This window comes from Pan paniscus, chromosome 15 (genome assembly GCF_029289425.2).
Source record: "Pan paniscus chromosome 15, NHGRI_mPanPan1-v2.0_pri, whole genome shotgun sequence".
NCBI lineage: Eukaryota > Metazoa > Chordata > Mammalia > Primates > Hominidae > Pan > Pan paniscus.
Window position 1 is genome coordinate 90,922,338 of NC_073264.2, and position 23,685 is coordinate 90,946,022.

The 23,685-nt window shown below is 42.8% G+C and overlaps 1 protein-coding gene across 3 annotated transcripts in view; it reads right to left on the reverse strand.

Moving 5' to 3' along the window:
• Positions 1-11,256: 11,256 nt before the first annotated feature.
• The window catches only part of EFCAB11 (EF-hand calcium binding domain 11), a 165,998-nt gene continuing 153,569 nt past the window's right edge, over positions 11,257-23,685 (reverse strand). For all 3 annotated transcript variants that reach the window (XM_008958175.4, XM_063596369.1, XM_063596370.1), the window contains one exon: positions 11,257-20,794. In XM_008958175.4, coding sequence (XP_008956423.1) covers positions 20,713-20,794 — 82 coding nt within the window. In that variant the 3' untranslated portion in view covers positions 11,257-20,712. The remainder of the gene's footprint in view (positions 20,795-23,685) is intronic.

The window sequence follows — 23,685 nt, forward strand, 5'->3', positions numbered from 1 at the left end:
CTGCTTCTCCTGTTCAGAAAATAGCTTTTGCTTCTGCATTTGTTTTATTTTGATCAGGTAGAGCTATCATAAGTTTTTACTTATGTTTTTAATAAAGTTTATTTAGGTCTTAAGCTCCTTGAGGACAATGACTATATATATATATATATATTTTTTTTTTTTTTTTTTTTTGAGAGGCAGGGTCTCACTCTGTCATCCAGGCTAGAGTGCAGTGGCATGATCACAGCTTAGTGCAACCTCAAACTCCTGGGCTCAAGCAATCCTCCAACTCCTGGGCTCAAGCGATCCTCCCGCCTCAGCCTCCTGAGTAGCTAGGACTACAGGCATGTGCCACCATGCCTGGCTAATTTTTTATTCTTTTAACTTTTAGTAGAGGAAGAGTCTCATTTTGTTGCCCAAGCTGGTCTTGAACTCCTGGGCTCAAGTGATTCTCTCACCTCAGCCTCCCAAAGTGTTAGGATTACAGGTATGAGCCACAGCGCCTGGCCTGACGATATCTTATTTGACTTTGTAACTACCCGGTACCTATCATAGTGTCTGACACACAGTAGGAATTCCATTATCATTTGAGGGAGAAACACAAGACTGAATAAGCCAATGAATCAATTTATTGTTTAAATCAGATTAAACTGAGCTTTTAGATTATATCTTTTTTTAAAAAATCAGTTAATTTGGGAAATGCACAGTTTTTAATTAAGAAGGGGATAGTTGGGTTGTGGTGATTTTTTTTCCCCTCTATTGAAGTCAAGTGACAAATAACTTGGTTTATCTTTGAAGAAGTCTTGATGGAGATTACTTAAGGCTCTGCCTGAAAGTAACCGTAAGTTACTTATAAGTTACATAAGATAACCAAAGTTTATCTTAAGGGGACTCAATATCTTGAAATGTAATTATGTTGTAAAGAACGGGCCAGCTCCTCTTTTCACAATACCATCTGGGCTTCCTTGCATTTCCACTATGCTCAATCAACATAACTTAGTAAAGACCGTGTTTTATTTCCTACCACCTTTACCTATATTTCCATCCTTCCACCTATCCATTCATTAGTCCATCCATCTATCTGATTATCCATCCATCAAGTAGTTAGAGACACAGTGATGAATAATAATAGCTAACATTTATTGAGTGCTCATTACATCCCAAGGACTGCAATAAACACTGTATGCTAATTAACTCATTTAACACTCCCAAAAGTTCTATGAAGGAAGTACAATTATAATTCACATTTTACATACAAGGCAACTGAGGCACAGCAAGGTGAAATATCTTGCCCATATTTACACCACTAGGAAGCGGGGCAGTCGAGATTTGAACCCAGAGACTCTGGCTCCAGAACCACCTGTCTGCTGTATTAATTAGACAGATATGGTCACCGAACATGCGTTCTAGTGGGAGAAATAGAATTTAAACAACTAATTATGTAATTTTAATAACAACAATTGCTTTGAAGGAAAAGTACAGCGTGTTATAAGAGTCTATGAAAGATGGCTGGGTGCAGTGGCTCATACCTGTCATCCCAGCAATTTGGGAGGCCGAGGCGGGTGTATCGCTTGAGCCCAGGAGTTCGAGACCAGCGTGGGCAACATGGCGAAACCCCATCTCTACTAAAATCACAAAAATGAGCCGGGCATGGTGTCGTGCACCCGTAATCCCAGCTACTCTGGAGGCTGAGGCATGAGTATCGCTTGAACCCGGGAGGCAGAGGTTGCAGTGAACCGAGATCGCATCACTGCACTCCAGCCTGGACGACACAGCAAAACCCTGTCTCCAAAACAAACAAACAAACAAACAAACAAACAAACAAAACAAAAAGTAAGAAACACTGAGCCTAGTCTGAGGAAATTGGGAAGACTTCCCTGCTGAGGAGGTTGACCCTTGGGCTGAGATGGGCTGAGATGTGGCTGGTGGATGAGTAGGGAAGTATAAGCAGGAAAGAGTGTTCCAAGTAGAACGGCACATGCTGGAGAAAGAGGTATCTGTGTTGAGGAACAAAGAGTGGCCAAGTGGCCGTTAATGTCTACTGATGTCAGTGTGACTAAAACTCAGCTCAAACGAGGGCCTATTCCGGAGCTCTCGACCCCACTGACCTTCTGTACTCAGTTATGGAAGTCGGAATTCCAGGAGAGAACTGGTCATCTCCCCCCTCACCAGTGCCCACCCCACCTCACCTGTCATCAACTCTTGTCTCCTGGTGCCCCCCATATCAAATCAGTTGCCCCTCATAGATCTATCAAATCCACTCATTTCTTTCCGATCCTGTCCCACCTCCTGAATCCAAGCCACTTTCACTTCCTGCTTGGATGTCTGCAGCATTTCCCTGTATCTGATGCTCTGCGAAACGTCTCCCAGATCCCCACATGCCTGCCCTCTGCCCTTCAGCCAGACTGATATTTCCAACTCTGCCCTCACTTAGAAACCTTCAGTGGTCTTCCATTGCTCTCGGAAAAAGACCAAACTCCTGACCATGGTCTCTGAGGCTGAGCATGGCCTGTTCCCCACCTAGAAAGTCAGCTCTGTCCTGGGCCCCATGCTCTGCCTCACAGAATCTCAGCTGCCGTGGCCTTCTTGCTTTGGTCTCTCTAGTGTGACCGGCCCCTCCCGCTGTAGGGCTGTGGCGCCTGCTCTCACCTCTTCCTGGAGGACACTTTTTCTCCTCTTTGTTTAATTTGCTCTTATCCTGTAGATCGCCGCTGAATAGGGAAGCCTGCCTATGTCCCTGCTCGGTTATCTGACCTGTCCCCATTACAATCTCTGTCCAGCTACCTCTCTGTTATGGGTGAAATTAGGTTTCCCCCAAATTCCTATGTTGAAGTCCTAATCCCTGGAACCTCAAAATGTGACTGTATTTGGAGATAGGGCCTTTAAAGAGACAATTAATGTGAAATGAGTCAGCTAGGGTGAGCCCTAATCCAATGAGTAGTGTCTTTATAAGAGGAAATGTAGACTCAGAAAGAACCAACCCAAATGTCCATCAATGATAGACTGGATGAAGAAAATGTGGCACATATACACCATGGAATACCATGCAGCCATAAAAAAGGATGAGTTCATGTCCTTTGTAGGGACATGGATGAAGCTGGAAACCATCATTCTCAGCAAACTATCGCAAGGACAAAAAACCAAACACCGCATGCTCTCACTCACAGGTGGGAATTGAACAATGAGAACACTTGGACACAGGAAGGGGAACATCACACACCGGGGCCTGTCGTGAGGTGGGGGGAGGGGGGAGGGATAGCTTTAGGAGATATACCTAATGTAAATGACGAGTTAATGGGTGCAGCACACCAACATGGCACATGTATACATATGTAACAAACCTGCACATTGTGCACATGTACCCTAGAACTTAAAGTATAATTAAAAAAAAAATTTTAAAAAAACCCTTTTTCTGTCAAAAAAAAAAAGAGACCCTATGGATGGGTATGCAGAGAGAAAAGGCCACGTGAGGGCGCCATAAGAAGGCAGCCATCTGCCAGCTAAGGAGAGAGGCCTCAGGAGACACTAGCCCTGCCTGCGCCATGGTCTTAGTCTTCTTGGCTCCAGAACCGTGAGAAAATAAGTCTTCGTGTCTAAGCCACCCAGCCTGTGGTATTTTGTTATGGCTGCCCGAGGGGACTGACATACTCTCTTTCACAGAACCGGTCACAGTTGTAATCTGTTTTATTATCATAGCGTCATCTTGACAAGAATGCAAGCTCTGTGAGGACAGAAACTGGGTCTGGTTTTGCTTGGCCAGCTGTCCCCAGAGCCTGGCACGGGGCCTGGCATGTAGTGGGTGCTCGATAAATAATTACTTCCTCACTGAATGAATGAATGAATGAATGGACAAATAAAAATGTGTGAGTGGGCCAGGTGCGGTGGCTCATGCCTGTAATCTCAGCACTTTGGGGAGGCCAAGATGGGCGGATCACCTGAGGCCAGGACTTCGAGATTAGCCTGGCCAACATGGTGAAACTCCATCTCTATAAAAAATACAAAAATTAGCTGGGCATGGTGGCACGTGCCTGTAGTCCCAGCTACTCGGAAGGTTGAGGCACGAGAATCACTTGAACTGGGGAGGCAGAGGTTGCCAAGAGCCGAGATTGTCACTCCAGCCTGGGTGACAGAGCAAGACTCTGTCTCAGAAAACAAAACAAAACAAAAACAAAAACCACATGAGTGAATGGTCACTGAATGAATGAATGGACAAGTAAAAACATGAGTGAATTGATGAACACGCACATGAGAGAAGCGATCATTACCGATATTAGTGGGTTTTACTGCTGGGAAGATTCACTTTAGGCCTGGCTTGCATCTAGAAGCAAGGGCACCTTGTATTGACTAATATGGGTATTAGTATGCATTTATGTAATTTCACCAGATACAGCCAATTCCTGGAATTTCAAGTTTTTAGCCCCTGAGAGAAATACTATCTAATGAAATTTAATCTCATGGATTTTATTTTTAAAGAGGCAAATCTCTCTCTGTAGGGTTAAAAAAGATCATTCTAACAAATTTAAGTCCAACATCTTCGCAACGGGAAGAAAATACAAAAGTGAGAGAAACGTCCTCATTTGTATCTAGCCGGGTTGATTTATGGCACGCTTGACTTTGGCTTGGAAAATGTCCTTGCTGGTTTCCGTGGGGGCAATGACACCGTGAGAACACTGCGGAATCGCTAGGTGGGAGGGAGGGAGGGTGGAACACATACACGAGAATTTCTATCGAAGTCTTTGGAGGAAACTTCTTTTCTGAGAAACTCATTATTCACTTAATTATTCATTCTGTTTATTTACTGTATAGTTATTACACATAAATATGGTGCAAATCCCCAGAATCCTCAAACACCAGATGCCAGTTTCCCTCCGCAGTCCCAAAAGACATAGCCAAGCCATCACTGTGAGAATTAAAACAACAACAACTAAAACCCAATTAAAATTGTGCCAGCATGTTCATTTCCAAAAGAAAAACCCTGCAAATGAATAAGCTTTAGTCACTCTCCCGACTGCTGCTGCAAAGAAACAAACAAACAAACCTTAACACGAAAACTGAAATATCATTAATATTTACATCACAGCTACATTGAACTTAGTATCTGCACGGAAAGGGCATTGGTGGAATCAATTTTATATCATTTCTTCCATTTTCTAAATCAGATGATTGGGAAAAAAATGCTGTTTTGCTTTTCAAACTTTCAATGTGTCTGGCAAAGCCCAATGGTGATGGGGAAGAAGCCAGGTAGTGCTACGTTACTGATGGGGTCTTGGGATTCTCGGGTTACACAACCCCTCCTCTTATTGATCTGAGATGGGATGAAATGGGTGCATCTTGCTCACCTGAGTGCATGAGCGGGCATCCTGAGGAGGTGAGCCTGCAACCTGAGCTCTTTGGACAAAGTCTAATGACGTATAAGCCAAATGCTGCCAGTCAAGGAGGCCTCCTGTGAGAAATGGTGGGAGGTGGCAAAAACAGAGGGCAGTGCAGGGCTGATGGCTGGGATGGAGGACGCATGTAGGTGTGGAGGGAGGAGGGGAGGGGTGTGTGTGGGTGTCATTGTTTACAAGTCACCAGTCCTCTGGTGACATTGGCTTCGTGAAGAACAAAGTGGTCTCTTAGATGAGTGTGTGATGGTGGCTGTCCCTAATCAAGAGTCATGCTGTACCTGGGAGATGTGTCTAGACTGTTCCACCCACACCAACATGTCTGCCTGGAGGGCCACTGATCAGACACACAGGGACCTTTGACACACAGGCCACTGGTTCTGCTACTGGAAACACCTGAAGCTCCTCTAGATCTGTGGTGCCTCCCCAAACCTAGAGCTCAGACCTGAAAGGCCAGGGGTCTCCAGCCTCAGTGTTGAGGGTCTGAGGATGGACTCTGGGCCGGACTGTCCAAATTCAAAGCACCAGGTCTCCCACTTACCATTAACAGTCCTCATCCTGCCTCCTGAGAATCAAGACTGTGTCTTGATTCTTACAGTTGCCACAAGAATTAAATTCTATGGCCGGGTGCAGTGGTTCAGGCCTGTAATCCCAGCACTTCGGAAGGCTGAGGCGGGCTGATGACTTAAGGTCAGGAGTTCAAGACCAGGCTGGGCAACATGGCGAAACCCAATCTAAAAATACAAAAGTTAGCCAGGCGTGGTAGCATGCATCTGTGCTCCCAGCTACTCGGGAGGCTGAGGCACAAGGATCACTTGAAGAAAAGGTTGCAGTGAGCTGAGATCGTGCCATTGCACTCCAGCCTGGGTGACAGAATGAGACTCTCGCTCTCTCAAAAAAAAAAGGAAAAAAAAAGGAATTACATTCTTCACATTACTTTGCACTTCATGCAAAGTGCTGAGAACAGTGTTGACCAATGGCAGGCATACAATAAACCAGCAGTCCCTAACTTTTTGGCACCAGGGATCAGTTTGATGGAAGAAAATTTTTCCACAGATGAGATGGGGGGATGGTTTTGGGATGAAACTGTTCCACCTCAGATCATCAGGCAATAGATTCTCTTAAGGAGTACACAACCTAGATCCCTTTGCACATGCAGTTCACAGTAGGGTTCATACTCCTATGAGAATCTAACGCTGCTGCTGATCTGACAGGAGAAGGAGCTCAGGTGGTGATGTCTGCTCATTCACTGCTCACCTCCTGCTGTGTGGCCTGATTCCTAACAGGCCATGGATTGGTACCAGCCCCAGGGGTTGGGGACCCCTACAATAAACATTGGTTTCTTTTTTTTTTTTAGACAGAGTCTCACTCTGTCACCCAGGCTGGAGTGCAGCGGTGCAATCTTGGCTCACTGCAACCTCCGCTTCCCAGGTTCAAGCGATTCTCCTACCTCAGCCTCCTGAGTAGCTGGGATTACAGGCACCCACCACCACGCCTGGCTAATTTTTTGTATTTTTAGTAGAGATGGGGTTTCACCATGTTGGTCAGGCTGGTCTGAAACTCCTAACCTCAGGTGATCCACCCGCGTTGGCCACCCAAAGTGCTGGGATTACAGGCATGAGCCACCATGCCCGGCCTAAACATTGGTTTTTGATAAGTTAATAAGTTCAGTTAATAAGTTAATAAGTTCAGTGCATGTGGCAATTTAGCACGGCATGAGGAAACCCTGTTTTTCCTGCTTTTTATCCCAAAGCAGTTGACATGATTATTTGTGTTGTTCTTCAGCATAAGAATGTTGCTATTCCTGGCATCTCTGATTGAAATAAATTCAGCACCTCATGTCCCACAATGCCTCATGGCCATTTTGGTTACCTGTTGCAAATATTCTCTATTCATGTAGCCTAATTTGGGACCTTTTTACTAAGAAGGCAAAAACATTTCCAATCTATCTGGCACCCGTGTTATAAACTATCAGACCCACCAAAACACAAAAGGTCTTCATTAATAATACACAGAATATGAACTCTGTAGAATATTTCATTATTGCTTTCTTATTAACATACCATTATTAATCTGTTGCTGCTTTAAGAAATGCATATGTATGAAAGCCTTGTATATTAAGTTATTGCTCAAACTAGATATATTAAACTGACACCCATGAAACCATGAAAGAAATGTGGTAGATCTGAAAACATCAATTTTAAATTAAAATAAAATCATTCTCCCTGTCTTATGCTTTGATTTTCAAAGCAGCTGCTCTTTCAGATTAGCACCGACTTTACTTCCGTATCAGAGGTCAAAGGTAAATATGCATGCACCCCAGCCCTGTCTCTCCTGACAGACATGTGAAGTAGAGCTGCTCCAATGTCTTTTTTTTTGGGTGGGGCAGGGAGTGGAAAGGAGATGAGGAAGCAGGGGCTGACGGAGTGGAAGGTGAAGTGTATGGCTCTGTGAGTTCTTAGTTACAGCGCTGTCCAAGTCAGCCACAGGGACTGTAAGACTCTGGAAGGCATCTTCATAAAAATGCAGAACTGGAAGATTCTGCAGGGGTCAGCTAGTTAACCATTTCCCAAGATATGATCCATGGAACATCAGTTCTTTATGATGGCACTCTCTACATACACACACATGCACAGGCACCCACATCCAACGTGGTTCCATGGTTCATCAAATAAGTCTGAAACTCTGCACATTCTACTTATTTCTTGGAGTGCCATAATGGACCTCAGCATTTCAAAAGTTCTGTGAACCCCTGTATGAAAAAAATACCCATTTATCATCTTTGACCAAGTATTTCCCCAGCTTCCCTGGCCATGACACTTTCTGCTCACATAATGCTAATTCATGTATAATGGTGCAATGGAACAAATGTTTGTGTCTCCCGAAAATTGGTATGTTGAAATTCTAACCCCCAGTGTGATGGTATTAGGAAGTACGGCCTTCAGGAGGTAATTAAGTCATGAAGGTGGAGTCCTCATGAATGAGAGAAGGGCCCTTATGAAAGAGACCCCAGAGAGATCTCTCACCCCTTCTACCATGTGAGGACACAGTGAGAAGAAGGGTGTCTATTAACCAGGAAGCAGGTCCTCCCCAGACACCTAATCTGCTAGTGTCTTAACTTTGCACTCTCCAGCCTCCAGAATTGTAAGAAATAAATGTTTATTGTGTAAGCCACCCAGTCGATGGTATTTTTGGTATAGCAACCCGAATGGACTAAGACAAATGAGCAGTGAGCAATCTTATCCAAGTCAACCACTTCACTGAAATTTATGAAGAAGAGGAAATTGAAGCCCAAGAAGTGGTTGACTTGCCAAAGAGTACAAGAGATAGGAATTGAGTGGAGCACAGAATTCTGGCTTTCTGATTCTTAGCTCTATACTGCACCATCTTGCAGAGAAATTTCCCTTTAATTCAACATACCAAGATCTGTCATTTATGAGGCACTGTGCCAAGGATTAAGGACACTGGTCCCCAGGGAAGCTGGGGAAATACTGGGTCAAAGATGATAAAATACAAAAAAGACACATAGCCTTAGCCTTTGGGAAGTTCATGATCAAGAGTCAGAGACAGATATGGAAATATGCCAATCACACTACAACATGGGGAGGACTCTGAAGAGGCTTCTGTGAGATTCCAGAAGAAAGTATGACAACCCTCTAAAGGAGCTAGGAGAGTTGTCCTACAGTGGGTGATGTAGGCATGGGGCCTTCAAGGATGCTATAGTTTGTCTCCTCCAAAACTCATGTTGAAATTTAATTGCCATTGTAACAGTATGAAGATGTGGGACCTTTAAGAAGTGATTAGGCCATGAGGGCTCCACCCTCGTGAATAGATTAATGCTGATATTTAGGGAGTGGGTTCATCATCAAAAAGGTACATTTAACCCCCTTTTCTCGCTCTCTCATCCTCTTGTTCTCTGCCATGAAATGACGTGGGAAGAAGGCCCTCACCAGATGCTGCCCCTTGGTCTTGATCTGGACTTCTCAGCCTCCAGAACTGTAAGAAATAAATTTCTGTTCTTTATAAATTACCCAGTCTCAGGTATTTTGTTACAGCAGCACAAAGACAAAGGATGATCAGGCATTTTCCAGGCAGTTTGCTGCAACGTGTTTGTCTCTCCCTCAATCCCTTTCTAAGGAGTTCCCACAATAGCTGTCTTATATGGGGTACTGTTTGCACACATCACCATGCTAGTACCACAGGACCCTGTCAGCTGATTGGACCAGGATGGGCTGCTGACCCCAGAGCAGTCAATCTAAAATCTGACTAGCATTGCGCGGGAGCACCTAGGGAGTGCTGTCTAGGCCAACAGAACTGGATGCAGTGATGAGAATGTTCTATTCTGTGCTCTTCAGTTTGGCAGCCACTAACCACATGCAGCTATTGGACATTTGAAATACGGCTTGGGATATGGCTGTTCAGCAGTGAACTAAATTTTAAGTTTTATTTAATTGTGTTAAAAATTAAAATTAAATAATGACATGCACTGTTGGCTACCGCATTGGACAGCACAGCCTCAGACTGATTAACAGCTTTACTTGGCGATTCTAATTTAAAATACAAGTTGGCTTAGATTTACGATTTTAAGTTGAAATCCAAGCTTACAAATAGTGTTGGAACATTCAAGAGAACTAAGACAATAGATTACAGAGTTTAATTTACTATTCTTAAAAACTTGTTGAAATACATGGGAAGATGTCTTTGTTCATTGAAGAACCAAAGGTCTTAAAAGAGAATTGATTGAAAGATTTGAAAGATTCAGAATAAGTCCTCTGGCCACAGTGAAATTAGCTGGAAATCACCAAAGAAAACTAGAATACCCATAATTTTTGAAAATTTAACATTTCATTTCTGAACAGCACATGTGTCAAAGAAGCAATCACAACAGAAATTAGAAAATATGTTTTATGACAATTATAAAGAAGATAAAATATATAAAAACTTTTGAGATGCAGCTAAAGCAGTACTCACAGGAAATTTATAACCTTAAATATATATATTAGAAAACAAATACTGGAAGTCAATGATCTTAATTTCTCAAGCAGCTAAAAAACAAAGAGCAAAAAAGAAGGGAAATAATAATAATTAAGAGCAGAAATAATGGAACAGAAAACAAACAGAAAAGCAACAAGATCAAAAGTTGGCGTTTTGAAAAGGTTAATAAAATTGATAAATTCCTAAAAAGATCAATCAACTAAAGTGTGATGGTTAAGTGTCAACTTGATTGGATTGAAGGATGCAAAGTATTGTTCCTGGGTGTGTCTGTGAGGGTGTTGCCAAAGGAGATTAACATTTGAGTCAGTGGACTGGGAGAGGCAGACCCACCCTCAGCGTGGTGGGCACCATCCAATCAACTGCCAGTGCGGCTGGAATAAAGCAGGCAGAAAAAGGTGGGGGAAGCCGACTTGCTGAGTCTTCTTGGCCTCCATTTTTCTCCCGTGCTGGATGCTTCCTGCCCTCCTTGGAACATCAGACTCCAAGTTCTTCAGCTTTTTCACCAGTGGCTCTCGGGCCTTTGGCCACAAACTGAAGGCTGCACTGTAAATTTCCCTATTTTTGAGGTTTTGGTACTCAGACTGAGCCACGACCAGCTTCCTTGCTCCTCAACTTGCAGACGGCCTATCGTGGGACTTCACCTTGTGATGATGTGGATCAATTCTCCTTAATAAACTCCCTTTCGTATATACATATATCCTATTAGTCCTGTCCCTATAGAGAACCCTGACTAATTCAGAAAGATAACTGAATATATATTTTATACATGCAGGTAAAATGTATGGAAATGTAACAGAATTATGAAAGCCACCTTAGAGTGATTCATACAATTTTCCAGATTTATAAATAGAAGAATAGGATCTGTCTATACAGTAAAAGCTTAAAGGAAGAATTAGGCTTGTTAACCATTACAACTTTAATGTAGAAAACATGAACTTTGTAAAATCAAATTAGTCCCTGAGTAATCTCACAATGACCATGCTGGTTTTCCGAGGCTATGACTCAGTGCCAAGCTGAGGCCAAGCCACCAGGACTGCAGAGAGAACAGGGGGAGGGCTCCTCCCAGTATGCGGGTGTGCGCCACTCATTAGCAGCCCTTTCGGGACCTGCTGCAGGGTGAATCTAGGAACTACACCTTATGGGTGCATGGCACCTTACAGTTTTCTCAGCACTGTGAGAAATTACCAAGTTCAAAAGAAGTAGAAAGGCCTTTGTTTTCAATAGGTCCAAAGCTAAGGGATTTCTTTCCTTGAAACGTATATTGAAAGCAATATAATAGAAAGCTGGAGACTTTCTTTTTTTGAATGTTTTCAAAATGCAATTCAAACATACTTTAAACTATATGAGGTCTCTTCTTTGTCAGAAACCAATCCAAGTCATATAAGAGGCTGTGAACACACTTCCCTACGGCAAAGGCCTGACCCTATTAGGGAGGCCATCGTTGAGGCTGCAGTCAGAGGGTCCTATAAAGGTGCCATAAGTGGCGGGGCGCGGTGGCTCACGCCTGTAATCCCAGCACTTTGGGAGGCCGAGGAGGGCGGATCGCCTGAGCTCAGGAGTTCAGGACCAGCCTGGGCAACATGATGAAACCCCATCTCTGCTAAAAATACAGAATTAGCTGGGTGCGGTGGAGCACGCCTGTAATCCCAGCTACTCAGGAGGCTGAGGCAGGAGAATCGCTTGAACCCAGGAGGCAGAGGTTGCAGTGAGCCGAGATCGCGCCACTGCGCTCCAGCCTGGGCAGGAGAAGCAAAACTCCATCTCAGACAAAAAAAAAAAAAAAAAAAAAAAAAGGGCCGCAAGTGGTGCTCTACACGGGTTTTTTGCTAAGTATTCCATAACATTATTCTGAAAAGTTATGTACTCCTTTTTCCATATTTTTAATTGATACCTTAAACTTTTATTATAAATTTAAATAGTGGAAAGGTATAGAAGTTCCACCATAAAGTAAGATCTGTTTTTTTTTTTTTTTTTTTTGAGACGGAGTTTCGCTCTTGTTGCCCAGGCTGGAGTGCAGTGGCATGATCTCGGCTCACCGCAACCTCTGCCTCAGCCTCCCGAGTAGCTGGGACTACAGGCATGCACCACCACACCCGGCTAATTTTTTGTATTTTTAGTAGAGACGGGGGTTTCTCCATGGTGGTCAGGCTGGTCTTGAACTCCCGACCTCAGGTGATCCATCCGCCTCGGCCTCCCGAAGTGCTAGGATTACAGGTGAGCCACTGTGCCCGGCCAGATCTGAATTTTTTTAAAAATAAACTTTTTACTTTAGAACAGTTTTAGGTTTACAGAAAAATTAAGATAGTATAGAAATTAATACATATCACGCACTCAGTTTTCCGTATTATGAACATTGTATGTGTATGATACCTTTGCTGCAATTAATGAGCTAATGCTGGTACATTATTAATTAAAGTTCATACCTTATTCAGATTTCCTGGGTTTCCCATAGTGTCCTTTTCCTGTTCTAGGATCCCATCTAGGCTATTGCATTACATTTAGTCCCCATGGCTCCAGAGGTTCCTCTTGGAGTTTCTTAGGCTTTCCTTGGTTTTGATGGGCTGGACAGTGTTGAGGAGGATTGGTCAGGTATGTTGTAGAAGATCCATTCACTTCTTAAGAACATATCTCGGTTGCTTCTAGGTTTTGGTGATGATGAAGAAAGCTTCTATAAACATTCATGTGCAAGTTTTTGTGTGGATGGAATTTTCAAACCAGTTGGGTAAATACCTAGAAGCTTGATTGAGGGGTCATGTGGTAAGACTATGTTTAGCTTTGTAAGAAACTGCCAAACTGTCTTCCAAAGCAGCTGTACCATTTTACATTGCTCCTAGAAACAAATGAGAGTAGAAATTATCCAACTGAAACAGGGAGAGAAAGGAGGAAGGGGAGGAAGAGCATGAAGATGTGGTGGAGAAGAACAGAGAATGAGAGATGTGTCAGATAATATTATTGATATAAAGTATGTACAACTGGAGTTTGAGAAGGCCATTCTCTTCAAGATTGTGGTAAATGGAGTATTTGAAGAAATCATGGCCCAGAGATTTCTATGTTTGATGAAAGACATAAAGTGTTCTGGAATTTTGGTTTCAATTTGTAGTAAGGGGGAAAAATCTGCTCATAGAAGTTTGAATGTCAGCCAAGGAGCAGGTCAGATCGAATGAACCTTAGATGGTCCAATATATGCAATTCTAGGAATTAAGGAAGGAAAGAAGAAAGGGAACAAGGAAGGAAAAAAAGAAAGAAATGAACAAATCCTATCCCATGGGCCGTCCAAGACAAGTAGCAATAGTGAAAGCTTGGTAAGGAAATGGACTCAAGAACTCTCTCTGACACATTTGACCTTAGAAAAGTTATTTAAAATTAAACTTGGCTTCCTTATTTAAAATTAAAAAGATGTTCAAACCTGACTTCTACCTTAAAATGACTATTGCTATGACAATACACACAATATATTTCCAGCCCCTTGGTCAAAATTTTTTTCTATAAATTCAATATTATTGGAATTGCTCTTTCTGAAGTCACATACTTTAGCCAACTTAACTGTTTTGCGCTCTGCTAAAATTTTTTTCAAGGATCAGTAAAGCACAAAATAGGGAGTATATTTGGATTTCAGTTTATGTTTTCACATAAATTAATCTGCATTTTCTCTGAAGTTAGAATAAATTCTTTTTTATTCACATTTCTGAGTATTTCGTCAACTTAATAATCTAAGAAACATTTTGATTGGACACTCTATATTTTATTATGTTAAATTGTTTTAAGCTACTTTTCAATCCCTGTGGCCAATCCAATTTAAGCCTGTTTTATAAGAAAGGTTACTTTGTGAGCTGCTATTCCTAATGCCATTGAATTTCAATTTGTGTGTGTATATGAATTTTTTAACTGCCTAGTTCTGCAGTTCCAAACAAATTTCTCAAAAGTTATAAGCTACAGAAAGGAAAGTAGCCAACAGTTCATTTTTATTAATCCTAAATTACAATTCTGTGAGAGAGGTGTGAATACCAAGTAGGCTGATTGGTGAGATACACTGTTTAGAATTTATATACATAAGTGAGCGTTGCCCAGTGGGAATGCACACCTATTTCAAAGATGCTTCAATTGTTCGCAGCATTTCTGAAACTCCTCTTTGAATATTGCCTTTAGAGATTGCAGTACATTTTAATCCTTGTCTTTTGAAAGTGGGTTTAATAACCCAAAGTAATTTTGGTTAAGTTTGGTGATGCGGAAGATGGAAAATAATTTTTTTTCTTTTTTTTTTTTTTTTGAGACAGAGTCTCACTCTGTTGCCCAGGTTGGAGTGCAGTGGCACGATCTTGGCTCACTGCAACCTCTGCCTCCCGGGTTTAAGTGACTCTCCTGCCTCAGCCTCCAGAGTAGCTGGGATTACAGACATGCGCCAACACACCCGACTAATTTTTATATTTTTGGTAGAGATGAGATTTCACCATGTTGGCCAGGTTGGTCTCGAACTCCTGACCTCAGGTGATCCACCCGCCTCGGCCTCCCAAAGTGCTGGGATTACAGGCATGAGCCACCGAGCCCAGCTTGGAAATTAATTTTTCATACCTACTATGTGCTAAAGGCTTGTCTTGGATTGTCCAGTGAATCTGGGTAAATTCATTTTAGACTGAAAATGAAGTATAACCATAGAATATGAATCAGTGTCATAGATGATTTTCCCACTGCAGGTAGTAATGCAGCATCGTAGGAAAGGCATATGTTTTCGGTCAGGCTGATAGGTTTGAATCCCTACCCTGACACTCTTCTCCCGTCACCATCACTTAGCCTGAATCAAGTTACTTAGATTTTCTGGGACTGTTTCCTCATTTATAAAAGAGGATGACTAATATCTATCTCAATAATTTACAAAATAAAACAAATATACAAAATACCTGGCATAATTAGTCCCCCTTCCCAGGGTGACAAAGTGAAGGGAAAAATACTCATTATGATGAAGATGATCCCGGATGTTTTTCAAAGTGAGTTTTATTATTTTATGGTTGCATTTTCCTATTATCTTGTCAGATATTAATTCCAAGAGTATTTGTTACTCCTCTATTTTGGGCAAAGATGTCTTGTTTTTGGTGTATTTAGGAGAAGGGACTGTGTGTGTGAGTTTACCTGGTTGTGGGGTGGTATGGCAGAGGTAGTTGTGAACAATGGGACTGAAAATATAAATTGATACCCGATTATGGAGGGCTTTGAATGGCATATTACAGGGTTCGACATTATCCAATAGAAAAGATGGCCACCGAAAGCTTTTGAGCAGAGACAAAGTAATTTTGTCTGTGCTTTGAGAAGATAACAGACATGCTAGATTGAAATTTGTTGACAGCAGGGTTTACTTCTTACTTGCACATCTTTTACTCATCTTTATATAAATGAGTAGAAGAAAAAATGACGAGGTGGAAGGATGGAAGGGGGAATAAGGACAAAGGCAGGATGATCAGGAGGGGATGGAAGACAATGCTGTGAAGGGTTTACAGAGCCAGGCTCAAAAGGATTCAGCAAGTGTCTGGATGACGGAGCTAAAGAAGATGGGGGAGACTCGAAAAGAACTCTGCGGCAGCTGGCTTAGATGACAGCTCTGGGCGGGGGGTGGGGCGGTGGCTAGGAAAAAGAAACACAGAATGGGAAAATCATTTTGAAAATGAGGGGAACAATGAGTCTGATTTTAATTCAATGAGTTTGCGTGGCAGTCCGATAGGCAAATGAAAACACAGGTCTGGAGTTGAGCCGAGGTCAAGATAAAGATTTGTTTGTAGAGTCATACCCATAAAGATAATAGCTGAAATCTTGGTGGTGATGAAATCATCCTTGGAGAATGTGTGGATCAAGAAGATTGGCCAAATACAGGGCCTTGGAAAATGCTAATACTTACGGGATGGCTGTAGGAGAGGAAGCAGGAAAAGACAGAGGGGAAAAAATGGGCACAGAAATACCAGGAGAGACCCATGTCATGGAAACTAAAAGGGAAGGATTTCAAAGGTGCAGCTGTCAGGGCAGACTCAGGAGAAAGGACAAGTATGATGAGGTTAGAGAAGGGCTGGTGCGTTTGGCCATTCATTAGCAGCTCACTGGTGACCCCTTTGAGAGCAGCTGCCATGGGGAAGATGGAGCTGGGTTACAGGGAGAGGGCAAGTCGGGGCAGGGGAATCGTAGAGAGAAGGGGGCAACAGCTTCTGCTTCTACCTTTAACTGCTTCTTCTTAGTCTCGTTAGAAGACTTTTCTCTGCTGTCCTAGTAAATGTTAACGTTGCCCAAGACTCTGTCCTTGGCTCGATGCTTACAACAGTTAGGGTTCTCTTGGTTTCAAATAACAGAAAGCAGCTCCAGCTGGCTTGAGCAGAAAGATTTATTGGGAGGATACAGGGTTACCTCACAGGACCCAGAGGGTTATGACTGGGCCTTGGACACAAGCTTTAACCAGCAGCCAAGCACCATGGGGCTTCTTGTCTCCTTTCCTGTTCCCTTCTCGGTGTCTTTTTCTTTTTTCTCCGCTCTCAATGCCAACTAGCTGCCTTGGGTTTCCAGGCCATGTGGTAGAAAACATGTGTGCCACTCACTCCTGAGTCAGACCCACTTACTCAGCCCCTCAGAGGGGCACTGCTCTCTCTCACTTATGCCCACTCTTGGTGTTTCCCAAGAGAAGAGATTGAGTTGGTCAACAGACGTCCACCCTTGGGCCACTCAACTGAAATCAGATCAACAAAGTCATTCTGCACAGACAGTAGCATGTGGACTGGGGACAAAGACAGGGACTAGGACCTGGAAGTGAGAAGCTGGGGAAAAAGCTTACAGGATGAGGATTTGGATTGGGCCCAGGGCAAGTGAAAAGAAGGGGAAGGTGACATGAGTGGCTTCTCATTCTCTCTTTCTGTATTCACCCTGAGAGCCTGGATCCTCCTAAGTAGCAAATCTGAGGAGCACTCTCCCTCCTAGACTACAGTTTACAGCTAGACAGACATACGGTTTTCTTCTAAGAAAGAAAATGGGATGTCTGCTCAGATCTTACAAACTTCCCCTCTCTGCGACCAGCCGTGGGTATACCTGGGCCAGTGCCCAGTGGCCATGTCCATACCCCCTGGGTGAACCAGAGTTGATTGCTCCAAGGGGCCAGAGCCTCTATGTGGGGTCTCTAGACTTGGAACTGGATGAATCGTGAGCCAATTCCTTTTCAGGATACTGTGAGGCTGTCCGTGACTACGGGAGAGAGGCAGAGTCTGAAGGTGCTTGTATGGTTGGTTCTTGTTATCCTGGAAACCCACTGCACCACTGCTGTCTCTATGTTAGTTCTATCAGATAGCCCAGTGTTTTCCAGTACATTCTCTTGAAGTCTAAGCTAGTTTGGGTGGTTTTCCGTCATTGAGACAAAAAAGAGCCTTGACTAGTCCAGGGTCAAGGGAGTTGCCCAACAGCTATCCCCAACTTGGCCTCTTGCCTGCCGCATCAACTGTAGGAAATGACCCCTCCCTTTCCCTTGTCATGTTTCCTGGGAGAAATGAGGTCCGAATAGTGACTGCAATAGGAGGTTATGGCTTTCTGGAAATTCTGAATAATGTCACTTTGTTCATGTATTACTCCAATTTTGATATTTTAAAAAATCTGAAGTATGCATCATTTATGTTCTGAGATCAGGAATCAACAACTCAATTATTCAACTTACGATGAAAATACTTGCTGAACAAAACTCTACCCAAAATCAGAAACGAACAATTCATCAACTTTTCATCAACTGGAACAATTCATACATAAACACAAAAGCTACTCAATGATACCATTGATCCACTTTGTATTTGAAATAAGATTTTATTTTTACTTGATTTTCAATGTTTTCTTCATTTTAGATAAAGTTTAGTTTAACAGGTTTTGAATAAGACTTTATTTTTTAAATGAATTTTTAATTTTAGAATAGTTTTAGATTTATAGAAAAATTGTGAAAATAGTAGAGGGTTCCCATATACCTCACCGAGTTTCCCCTACTATTAACATTATATATGAGTAGGATACATTTGTTACAATTAATGAACCAACAGTGATACATTATTATTAGCTAACGTCCATGCTTGATTTGTTTCTACTTAATGTCTTTTTTTTTTTTTTTTTTTTGAGAGGGAGTCTCGCTCTGTCGCCCAGACTGGAGTGCAGTGGCACCATTTCAGCTCACTGCAAGCTCTGCCTCCCAGGTTCATCCTATTCTCCTGCTTCAGCCTCCCGAGCAGCTGGGACTACAGGCACCTGCCACCACGCCCAGCTAATCTTTTTTTGTTTTTTGTATTTTTAGTAGAGATGGGGTTTCACCGTGTTAGCCAGGATGGTCTCGATCTCCCGACCTCGTGATCCGCCCGCCTCGGCCTCCCGAAGTGCTGGGATTACAGGCGTGAGTCACTGTGCCCGGCCAATGTTTATTTTTTATTCCGTGATCTCATCCAGGATACCAAATGACATTTAGTTGTCACATCTTGTTAGGCTCCTCTTATTTGACAGTTTAAAACTTTATTTTTATTGGCCAGGCATGGTGGCTCACGCCTGTAATCCCAGCACTTTGGGAGGCCGAGGCAGACGGATCACTTGAGGTCAGGAGTTCAAGACCAGCCTGGCCAACATGGTGAAACCCCTTCTCTACTAAAAATTAGCCGGGTGTGGCGGTACACACCTGTAAACCCAGATACTCAGGAGGCTAAGGCAGGAGAATCACTTGATCCTGGGAGGCGGAAGTTGCAGTGAGCCGAGATCGTGCACTGTACTCCAGCTTAGGTGACAAAGTGAGACTCTGTCTCAAAAAAAACCCGCAAACGTTTATTTTTATTAAGGTTATCTGCTAATAATTTGTATGATAATGACGCTTAATGTTTCCATATTACAAATTTACAATTTTACTTGACCTTTAAATTTTAACACTTAAAAAGTGAATTATATTAAAAGTTCTTTGACTAATGTTCATGTTATGCATTCCGTACACTTATAAATAAGAGTACTGATACCAGTATTTTGGAATTACCTTCACTAAATGCTGAGTGTCCAGCATTGCTGTTGTTGCTCCAGTATAGCAGTTACTGGAGCCCAGCAGGACAGGCAAGGCATGGGGAATGTGAACACACATGGCTAAGTGTCTGGGTGCAGGACATGACTGCTAGAAACCAGGGGGTATGGAGCAGAGGGCAGCTGAGCAGCTCAAGGCTTGCTTCTTTGCAGTGAGACTCCCAAGCCTAGGCCATCCTAAAGGGTTCTGCAAACATGTCTCTTGCCCCCAGTACCCTCACCACTGTTCTTCCTCTGTATATAGCCTGAGAGGGCTTGCTCGTGTTAGCCCAAGCTGATTTGTCTTGCACAGACAGTGCCCTGGGACCACTTTACAGTGATGATTTGGACTCAGGGACATTATCTTAGAGAAGTCTTTATATGTTTTTTTTTAATTGAAAGTGTTTTTTTAGAGACAGGGTCTTGCTCTGTCATCCAGGCTGGAGTGCAACAGTGCAATCATGGCTCACTGAAGCTTCAAACCCCTGGGCTCAAATGATCCTTCCACCTCAGCCTCCCAAGTAGCTGGGACTACAGGTACACACCACTAAATCCAGATAATTTTTTATTATTAATTTTTTGGTAGGGATGGGGTCTCGGTATGTTGCCCAGGCTAGTCTCCAATTCCTAGGCTCAAGTGATCCTCCTGCTTTGGCCTCCCAAAGTGCTGGGATTGTAGGCACGAGCCTATCTTAGAGAAGTCTTAAGCCTATGCTTCCCAAGGCCTGGCTCATTGCTTGGAACATAGTAAGTATTCTGTATGTGTAGGTGCTATTATTTGTTCAACCAATGTTGAGCAAATGAAGGAAACTGGCACCATTGGCAGGAAAAGTCTGCTCCTCTGCAGATATTAGGAGATGATGAGATTCAGGGTGGGATGGTGAGGACAATGAAGTGAGTGAGTGGAGCACCGTGGCCTGCAGTGTGGAGAGGGTAGGGGGCAAGAAGAGTGAGGAGGAGGAGGACCACCAGTGCCATCCCTAGCCCCAGCTCTAGCAATGGCGGCCTGACTCAGGGCTGCTGGCCACACAGAAGGAGACCCCCGGCAGCAACCATCTCTAGGATTCTGAGATGCAAGTCCATCATCAGCATGCAAAAATTATGATTAAAAATTTAGTCAATTACTTATTGCATGCCTGTGCCAAAATATCTCCCGTAACCCATATATGTGTGTGTATGTATACATATGCACCTACTATGTACCCACAAAAATTAAAAATTTTTAAATGTTTAATCACAAGTCTGTAGCATGACATCATTAGTAGAGTAGAGTCTGCTGACATTACAATCTATTGATCTCCCCAGAGTTACCAAAAGTAGTTCACAATAGTTAGGCTTCCTTCTGTCCATAGTTCAGGGCATATTCAAAGTCTCTAAAGCTGACATGACCATCTGAGTCTCGATCTACTTCCCTGGAAAATGAAACAAAAAGTCATTTACACATTATTCTCGTTAACACCTATGCACCGAGAGCACATTAGAATCTTTATTTATTTGCATGTCTGTGTGAGACAGGAACCTATTTTATCTACTTGAAGGCTGAGATTGATGCCTGTTTTTTCATTGATAATAAAGGTTTGCAGGAAAGAAAGGGTATTTATTAAAACTTACAGAAATAATATATTCCACATATTTAAAGAGATGAAGCCAAATACACAGATTATATAAGAAAAAAAGAAACGGCTCTTTCTAATTATCTTACACGTCTTTCTGTGATATGTCAAAAACATATGCAGGCCAGATGCAGTGGCTCATACCTGTAATCCCAGCACTTTGGGAGGCCAAGGTGGGTGGATCACCTGAGGTCAGGAGTTCCAGACCAGCCTGGCCAACATGGTGAAACCTCGTCTCTACTAAAAATACAAAAAATTAGCCAGGCATGGTGGTGGGCCCCTGTAATCCCAGCTACTTGGGAGGCTGAGGCAGGAGAATCACTTGAACCCAGGAGGCAGAGGTTGCAGTGAGCCGAGATCACGCCACTGTACTCCAGCCTGGGTGACAGAGCAAGACTCCATCCCAATTAAGAAAAAAAAAAGTGTGTTTGAAAGCATAACTGATGAGTAGTGGTCCCAACTCCTCTTTGGGGGCATTCTAAAACAATGCCTTACAAGTAGCTTCTGCAGTTGATGCCAATTATATTTTGTTCAAACATCAAATTCGTATCAACCATGACATAGGACTTTTTAAAGCAAAGACTGGCCCAAGCAAGAGAGCCACTAATCACTGTAATAGTTTTAAAGCAGGCTTTTAAAATCTTGAATTCTAAAATAAACTTTCTGAATATTTCATGCCAAAGTCTCTGAAGTCTATAATGGTTCTGGATAGAGTGATGATCATTTTTCATTCTTTTGAAGTAGAGAAAAATCCCTACTTCTCTGCCCCAGGGCAAAACCATGTTGCAGTGTGTTCATATAAAATGACTGCAGACTGCAGAGGCCATTATTCTTGTTACTTCTTTTGGTAAAATATACATGATGATTTCATGCTACACAGGACCGAAAGCATAGTGTCAGATATCTTCTAAGGGATTAGAAATAATCAGTATCACGTTACTAACTACAGAATATAAATCATCCCTTTTATTAAATTAGATCATTGAGGATTCTTAATATTGCCTAAGTATTTTTTCCCAAGGAATTGGATTAGATAAACGGCCTTTTTTCTTTCCACTCTGAACTGGTATGGTTGAACTATAAATCTCAGAGGGTGAGTTAAGTGAATAACCTAGAAAAATAATGTTTAGAATAAACTGCTTCTGATAATATTTTGTGTGTGTGCGAGTGTGCTTATTCACTTATTGAGATGCTGAATGCTTGTAGAGAAGCAAATCCCTTTGCCTGACTTTCTCAGTAAACGACCTCATTGTTATTGTATTAACTTTTTGTTTTTTGAGATGGAGTCTCACTCTGTCACCCAGGCTGGAGTGCAGCGGTGTGATCGTGGCTCACTGCGACCTCCGCCTCTCCGGCTCAAGCAATCTTCCCACCTCAGCCTCCTGAGTAGCTAAGACTACAGGCACACAGTACCACGCCTGGCTAATTTTTGTATTTTTTTGGTAAAGATGGGGTTTCACTATGTTGGCCAGGCTGGTCTCGAACTCCTGAGCTCAAGCCATCCCCCTGCCTCGGCCTCCCAAAGTGCTGGGATTATAGGCATGAGCCATTGTGCCCCGCCTGTTATTGTATTAACTCCTAATTTTTCTTGCTGCCTTTGCTAGAGCTTTCCATCATAAAATGAGTATAGTATAACCAAACACTGTTAAAACTGGAAAGTTTATTCATAACGTGTGGGGTGGCATTTTATTCACATAATGAATGGCAGGGCATCATAATTTTAAATTTATATTTCAAATGAGACATGCTGAAATACTTAATGTCTTTTGACTTTTCGTCCTCATCACATATATACAAGCAGGTCTGGTCATCTCACGGAGAGTGCAGAGGAAATTCAAGTTCAGAGCTATCATTTTAAAAGCTAACAAATACTGTTTTTCATTGCAGACAGAATTGTTCTGAAGAAGGAAGGTCTCATAGCACCCACACTTAAATCACTGTGACAGAGAAGATGTACCGTGGGTAGAATTAGTGACTGGCTGAGGAGAGGAAGGAAATGTCATCAGGTTAAAAAGCCCTCTTGTTTCTGTTACAGCATTCAACCCTAACGTGAGTTTGCTCTAGTTTTGAAACTAGAATGCATTGTTTTGGTGTCATCAACAAACCCTCAGCACTAAAAAATTCAGCACCTCCCACCCCCCAACCCTGACTCGAAAGAAACTTTAGGAGGGCAAGACCTTTGTCTTGTTTGCTGCTGTGGCCCCACTTCTTGCCCCACAGCAGAGGATGAATGTCGAATGAATGAATTTGTGGAACAAATGAATCTGAGGAAACAGCTGATAATATTATAGAAAATCTATTACCTCCCAGGAGGTACTAGGGAATTAAAGAAAGAAACTATCACTTCATTGTTTTACCGAGTCTAAAAACGCTTGTGGCTGGGCGTGGTGGCTCATGCCTGTAATCCCAGCACTTTGGGAGGCCCAGGTGGGTGGATCACCTGAGGTCAGGAGTTCGAGACTAGCCTGGCCAATGTGGTGAAACCCAATCTCTACTAAAAATACAATAATTAGCCAGGTGTGGTGGCAGGTGCCTGTAATCCCAGCTACTTGGGAGGCTGAGGCAGAAGAATTGCTTGAACCCGGGAGGCAGAGGTTGCAGTGAGCCAAGATCGGGCCACTGCACTCCAGCCTGGGCGAAAAGAGCAAAACTCAATCTCGTAAACAAACAAACAAACAAACGCACGCCTG